Here is a 7,758-nt window from a genome sequence, read left to right on the forward strand (position 1 = left end):
AGTCTATTATCTTTGGCTCTTGTCAGTTTGGAGGAATCTTGGAACAGACAACTGATGTGAAACAGCTTTGCATCATGGGTCACACATTTCAGCTTTTAGCAGAGCTGTCGATGGAGTAATAAACCAGCCAACTGTACATTTCCGTGAATAAGGGTCTTTCCAGTTTCTTACAATCAGACCTTTTCTTTTCATTTTAAGAGAGTTTTAAATTATCTTGATGCAAAGCTAAGCATAAAAATACATAGGGCAAACAAATACTAGATACAAAAAGCCATTGTAAATAGATTTTTTTTTATAACTGATATATTTATATTTATAAGTGACGTTTCTCTGGTGTCATGCACCATTTTTGGGTGAGTTTTTTTTGTCGTCACTGGGCTCGTTGCAATGCATTATGGGATTGCATTCACATACCTTATGATCAAAATACTGTCCTAATTAGGCAGATCACTAGGTTTTGAAATCTAGCCGAAGTTTTGCATCACATCTAACAAATGAGATAGTCATGTTCCCCCATGATGCACTGCTCAGAGTCAATCAAGGTCTCCATGGACTTGCATCGGGCTGGGCTGGTTTGCAGCTGAAGATGACGTGATGTCATATTTCAGGGCAGGGGAGCTCCCAGGACACCAGAGGGGAGGGTAATGAGTCATCATCACCATGGGCAACCACAATGTGGGGGGATTTTCGGGTGGGGTCCATCAGACAACATAAGAAAGCAGTCTGTTAAACTGTCAATTTATAGTCCATCTGCTAAAAGCTGTGCATGCTGAACACATGCTTCTTTCATGGTCATCAGACATCTGTAATGAAATCTCTCAGATCCCAAACCCCTTGTGACTGGGTTTCCGGGTGTGCTGTAACCGAAATGCTGTTTGTTACTTTGAAGGAAACACAATCTTGTTCCAATCAAGAGCTGGTGTCTGAACAGAACTTTAATTAGAGATAGTGTTTGTGGAACATATGTCAGTGGTTAATTGGTCGTATTCTGTTGGCTATGACGATATTATCTCCAATCTCTAAAGTGTAATCTGACGTTTTCTTTACAGAATGGTGTTGTTCACCGGGACCTGAAACTGGAAAATGTGCTACTGGATGAAAACGGTAACATAAAGGTGAGAATGTTTTTTAAGTTAAGTATGTCCTGAAACAGTTAGTATGTCCTAGTTCACATACGTACTATATACAGTACAACACATTAGGATTAGTGCATCCCAAATTGAACATTGAAAAGATGCTGTTTTCAGTAGGATTTAAATGTAAATGTGAACTTACAAATTTAAAAATGATGGGCTTCATTCATGAAACATGAGCAGAACATTGAATGAAACAATGAGACGTTGAATGGAACAAACACTTACTAAACCAGAAAAATAAAGTTTTAGCTGCACTGGTTCTCTAAAACAGAACAACTTGTTTGTTGTTCATACAGATTGCTGATTTTGGTTTGTCCAACCTGTATCATAAAGACAAGCTCCTCCAGACCTTCTGTGGTAGTCCACTCTACGCGTCCCCAGAGATCGTCAACGGCAGACCGTACCGTGGTCCAGAGGTGAGGCATGCTCAGATAAAGAGAGCTACACAAGCTGCTCTTTATGTTGAACTTTTTTCCAGGGTCATAATAACATGCTGGAATGGTTTACTACAGGCCTGCATGACGTGATGCACAGGCATAAACCCTTGAGGTTTGCATCATCGTAAATGAAACACCCCATAGTTTCATTATGTTAGCGTGTGAAATCCACTGTGAGCGGCTGTGATCTATCAGAGACAGTCTGTGTGGTTAGTGAAGCCTCGTTCTGCTCTTTGATGGGATTATCCTTCCACAAACCCCTAGGATCAGGCAAACACACGGTTGTGCTTCCCTACTGATCATGGAGCGCAGCTGCAGTTTCTTTCTCCAAAAGTCTCTGATTATACATGTCAATCCTGGGTCAGAGTTAAAAGGTTCTTTAGAGCTTTACATGTGTCTCTCTTGTGGTATACAGCCCAGGGCATTTTAAGATAGAAGTAGTTCAGTGTACTTTATAGACTTTAGCATGCAATCATTTGCTGCAATTTTCCTCAGGGGTAGAGAAAACAATTAAATGTAGAGGATGTAATCAAAAAGCCAAACCTTGGAATCAATTAAATCAATAAAGTCTCTTGCCGAGCTAACAATCACTCAGGTCCATAAGTGATTTCCCGTGAACTGACAACTCAAGTACCTGGAAAACCATTCAGGCTGCTGGGGAGGTCATGAGATTTCTAGCCTACATACCTTGTCCTTTCACTACAGGACTTACATAACTGACAGCTCAGGGTGATGTGTTGTGTAATAGAATGCTTCAAAGCAGACTGATAGCACATAGCGTGCCGTTGAAGCTAAAAAACACCCTGAAACCAGCAAAAGCGGGAGACTGGTACCAACTGATGCTGTTCCTGCTTGCTGGAGTGTCCAATTACTTTCCTAAAAAGTCCATAAAGTCATGCTATAAATAGATTCTTGCATGAAAGCACAGTCTAACCAACCCAGTCTTGTCAAGTGATTTCTATCACCCCTCCGTATGACAGGATGTCTGAAGTGTTGTTTATTCAACATTTAGCAGTAACTCAATGTTCTTTTAGAGTCAGCTGACATCAATGCCATCCATTATTTGTAGGTGGACAGCTGGGCTCTGGGGGTGTTGCTGTATACGCTGGTCTATGGTAGTATGCCGTTTGATGGAGGGGACCACAAAAATCTTATTCGGCAAATCAGCAATGGAGAGTATCGAGAACCATCCCAGTCATCAGGTACTGGAACTATTGAATTCTTTAGACAATGTTTAAAATGACTTTTGTATAGAGAAATGTATATTCGAGTAAACTTGTCTCTGATTATGCTAAACAAGAAGCTGGTTTGGTCTTTTGTTTAGATGCTCGTGGTCTGATCCGCTGGATGCTGATGGTCAACCCTGAGCGGCGGGCCACGGTGGAAGACATCGCCAATCACTGGTGGGTAAACTGGGGATGGAAGACCAGTGTGTGTGACTGTGAATCGCAAAGGGATAATGGCTCGCCCATGCTGGCTCGTCTCATTGACTGGCAGAACCGGACTGAGCCACGACCCACTAAAGCCATCCGGTCCGAACCATTCCTGCTTGTCCGTCAACGGCCCAAAAAGTCCAAGAAAGAGAATGATGTTGGAGTGTCCCACTGTAATGGAGAGGACAGCCTGGGCCTCAAGAGACCAAAGGGCATCCTGAAGACAAGAACCTCTGAAGAGCAACACTCTCCAAGTCTGGAGGAGATAGAGTCTGGTGCGGGAACCCCAGAGAAGGAATCTGGGCCTGAGGGTGAAGAGGACGAAGAGGAGCAGAGGCTAACAGGCGACTCTCCTACCAAGACGATTTCCATCCTTCCTAAGAAGGGAATCCTAAAGAACAACCAACAACGGGAATCAGGGTACTATTCTTCCCCAGAGCGCAGTGAGTCCTCTGACCTGCTAGGTGGCAACATTACACCTCTCGCCGCCAGCTCACCACCAAAGCGAGCGGTTGGTAGAAAAGGTATCTTGAAACGCAACGGGAAGTATTCTACGTACAGCGGCGCTCCTCCTATGAGTGTCCTTGGGGAACCAGCACCTGGCGATTCAGGTTTATCCCGCAGTCAGAGTCGCCCATCCAGTATTGTAAGGGAGGATAGCGACACCATCACCAACAGTTCCTTCAGCGGTGCTGACTGGCCCCCACCCAGAACCCGTCCCAACATCAGAGGCTGCGTGTCTGCAGAAAACCTTCTTCAGCTGGCCAACTTTAAAGGTCTCCAGGCAGCTCCTCCCCTACATAGTGGTAAATTCAGTCGAGGAACACAGGGCTCTCCAGGGGATAACAGCAGCTTCTCTCTTTTAGGAGATCTTGATGATATGACTCAGGTGTACCAACAAGCCCTGGACATCAGCAACAACTTGTCATAGAGATAGGGGCCTAGAAAGAATGGAGGAGGAGCAAGTGGAAGGCGTTTGTTTGGCATGTTGTTGACGACCAGTGCAAAACTGGGATTCTATGAATGTGAGTCCTTTTTCAATGGGATGATATTGGAGGTTGTGTACAACCAAACCTTAAACCTAACTCCCAACCCTTATCCCTAAACATACCCTATCTTTCCTTACCTTAACCATACCCTATTTTATACATATTCAAAATTTGTATCAAATACAACTTGGGGAACTACAGCCTTGGGGGATTTAAGGTTTTGAAGTAAGTAAAAGTTAAGTTGGTACTCCGTGACATTATCCCCCTACAGGCAAGGAATGAAATTAAATGTTTACATATTAATTAAAAGGTGAGTTAGCATCATAATAAGGCATCATGTAACAGAAGCCTTGATGAAACAAAAATAAGAGCCAACCGGAGTTTATCAAGCACCTTAAAACTCTCACAGAGCACATGTCGTTTGTGGTCTTTACTTCCAAAAAAAAAAAGAAACCAGGGTCTTGCTCCAAATGAACTGTTGTTGTTGTGTATTATTTATTAATATTTTTTGGTAGATTTAGTGATATAAAACTGGTGTGGTCTAGCAGTACTGGAAGAATAAGAAAACTCAAATCTCTCCTTGTCCTTGATTGGAACTGACATATATAATTATTTTTTCTTTCTTGGTTATTGCGATATGTCATTTAAACTGCATATGTAACGATCAAAATCATATTGATCCTATGAGTAGAATCATATCTATGGACTTATAGAAGTGCCTTTTTGTTTGTTTGTTTTTTTTAAATTAAAATTAAATTATGTATGTCATTTCCTTAAGGTGGAGAGAAATGCCAGAGGAAGCTGTCATCAGAACAGCGTTTTATTCATTTTGATTATTTTATTTTATTTTTGAGTTTGTATTGAATGCTTAGAAGAGGCCCAGGACCTCTGAACACAAAGCCTACCCTACAAAACTACCTGACTGCAAGGTTAAATTTGCCCCACTACTAACGATACTGGTGCTTTACAGTCCATTATTCAAGAAGAGGAAGAAGAAGAAGAATAGTCAGTCAGTGATCACCTTGAAAAGGAGTTTTATTTCCAGAACCTGTTGGGTAATTCAAAGTTCCAGCATGCTGGATTGGTTGTTTCTGATTGAGTCCTGACAGGAACATGTGTGCATGTAGCACGTGTTTCTCTGGAATGATACTCCTGTGGTTTCTTGATTGGGTTAGGTGACTGTTTGGGGTTTCTGGACAACTTCACCATAACAAGGTTTAACACAAGGTAGAATTGTCAGACACAAGCTCAGCTCTAAAGAATGTTTCAGGAGAAGACACGCTTGTTTGACTATTTTCAAAGGTTTCTGACTGTAGGAACATTGTCTCTTCCAGTGTTTATCTGTTGATGCTTAGGGATCATAATTGCTCAGCACTAAGAATAACGGATTATTGGTTCTCTGTTGAACTTTGATGCCCAAATCACTCCTGTTAGGGCTACAAAAAACAAGGAGAACGATTAGTTTCAAAGCTGTGATGAGGCAGCAAATTCCAAAGGCTCTTTAGAGGCATGTTCGGACTAGAGAGCTTCCCTGTGTCGTAGGTTTAATGGGACAGAAGCTTTATTGTTTCAAAATCTTTAGTCCTTTGTTTGTTGTCTACCTGCAGAATATAAGACGAATAAAAGTGCAATTTAATTTTTAGGCTGTTGTCTAATTTTTTTTTAGAAGGTAAGTGTGAAGTAGTTGTAGAGAAAGAGGTATTTTACAAGGTGTGTTCATGAAAGCTTTTATGGATGGAGGACACTTTTCCAGTAAGAGGGATACATAGAATTATTCACTGGAAAGTACGACGTAGCTTTGTATTTTGCTGCATGTGAAGAAAGACTAGTGCAAGTGTAGAAATAGTGAGATGAAGAAAGTAGATGAAAGGATAAGGGAAGTATTTTGTACCAAAGAAGGTGTTTATGGGTAGAAATGTCAGACATTACTAGAGTAAAGAGATGCTATCAGCATGAATGGAAAAAAACATTTTGCACCAAAAATTTCAGCTGAAAAAGATAATGGGAGGCATTTTGTTCAAAGGAGGTTCTGGGTAAAAATTATAGACACACCTAATGTGTATCTTATCGTACTGCATTTCTGTATTGCATTGTATTGTCAACTGGATTCAGTGATCAAATTATACTATGTTAGTATTTTTATGTTAATGCGCTTCTGTTTTTGATTCTCCAAAATATCGTTATTATTGATTTGCCTTACAGAAGGACGTTGTGCGTATAATCAACGATCTCTCCTGGTCTCTACAGGTTTTCAGTGCAAACATGCAGTGCTAATGTTAATGTAAAGCATTTGCATAAACAGACGATCGATCACAACTACTGCAGTTTTATCAGGGTCATTTGATGTGTTAGAAATCTCAAAAGCCGCCTCGCTGATCTGACCCAATATTTGGTGTCAAGATATTCACTATCAACCTTATTTGTCTTAATACTTTAGGACAAAGTTGAGCATACACTCAAATGTGCCATTGCTAACCATAGTGCCATCATAACTGAGATTATAAGAGAGGCGGCCATTGCAAATCAAATGCAAACATTGCTTTCAGCCAAACTGGAAATACCTGGTGCATTTTAGTCAAAAGTCAGCATAGAGGAAAACTTGACTGGATATTAGTATTATGTTATTTATGCATTATTTTATTATGGTTAATTACTTTTGTTGGTCAATGCCATAATCTTTTTTTGGGGGTTTGGTATCAGTTTGAAAAACCTGGACTGCCAAGGTATTTTTCGTTCAGTGCCTTTGCTATCTTTTATGATTTTTGTTTAATTTTTTGATAATAAAATTATTACAATTGCATTTTTATACTATATTTATTGGTGGTGAAGCCATTTAATTTCATTTAAAAGTACTCATACAAAGTGTGCATGTGTGAGTGTGTGTTTAGACGCAAACAAACACTGAAAGACAACTGGAAGAGAAAAAAACCAGAAAGATGGTGCATTGTGGTTGTGTTGTAAAGCTTTGGTTGTGTATTCAGCTGCTTTGGTTGTTGTTTGGTGGAGATATCTCACTAACCAGCAGTGTTTTGTACCACAGAATCAAATCTGTGTAAAAACCAACTCAATAAACGGATCATTTCAAAGAAGCTGATATCTGTGTCTACTTTATTTGAGTGCATTAATGGTTTATTCTTGCATGCATAAGTCAAGGAATATTCTGCATTTATTATTTAGTTAGACCAATGAACCATGTGGATCACTGATTTGGATACCCTTTTGTGTTAAACAGGTTTATAACAATATGAGTGTGAGTAAATTATGACAGAAGTCTCATTTTTGGGTGAACTACTAAGCAGGTCAAAGATTTTATACAAGACCAGAGTATGGAAAAGTGCACATGAACAAAAGAGACAAGATCTGAAGGGAGAAATATATAAAGGAGAGGCATGCTGTCTTTGCCAGCTTTAATTTGATCCAGAGCTGCTCTCCAAAACCCAAGGAAACAGAACAAGAGACCATATCAGCCGCGTGCCAGAGAGAAAACGAAATTTAGCAGTCCTTCTGCACAAACCAGACAGACCTAAATACAGTTGTCCTTGATTTTCTGGGTTTAAAAGACAATGGATGTGTCTCAATCGCCTGTCTAGTTCAGTAATAAACTTCCTAGAGAGTCCCATTGTCAAAATGGCAGAGAAACTCCCAGAATGCACCTTAAAAACCAATGTCATTAGGTCTTCTTAATTCTTCTTAAATCTTAAAAAAGTGGAGATGTAGGAAGACAAAAGCACTATTCTGAAGGGATTCGTTTTCTACACTACAA

General features: G+C 40.2%; 1 protein-coding gene across 1 annotated transcript in view; it reads left to right on the forward strand.

The window, feature by feature from the left end:
* Positions 1-7,082, forward strand: part of nuak1b (NUAK family, SNF1-like kinase, 1b) — a 15,991-nt gene extending 8,909 nt beyond the window's left edge. The window contains exons 4-7 of the mRNA XM_082159507.1: positions 1,050-1,115; positions 1,433-1,552; positions 2,643-2,775; positions 2,898-7,082. Of these exons, the coding sequence (XP_082015633.1) occupies positions 1,050-1,115; positions 1,433-1,552; positions 2,643-2,775; positions 2,898-3,937 (1,359 nt within the window). The 3' untranslated portion in view covers positions 3,938-7,082. The remainder of the gene's footprint in view (positions 1-1,049; positions 1,116-1,432; positions 1,553-2,642; positions 2,776-2,897) is intronic.
* Positions 7,083-7,758: the final 676 nt, after the last annotated feature.

This window comes from Leuciscus leuciscus (assembly GCF_965113295.1).
Source record: "Leuciscus leuciscus genome assembly, chromosome: 25".
Lineage (NCBI taxonomy): Eukaryota > Metazoa > Chordata > Actinopteri > Cypriniformes > Leuciscidae > Leuciscus > Leuciscus leuciscus.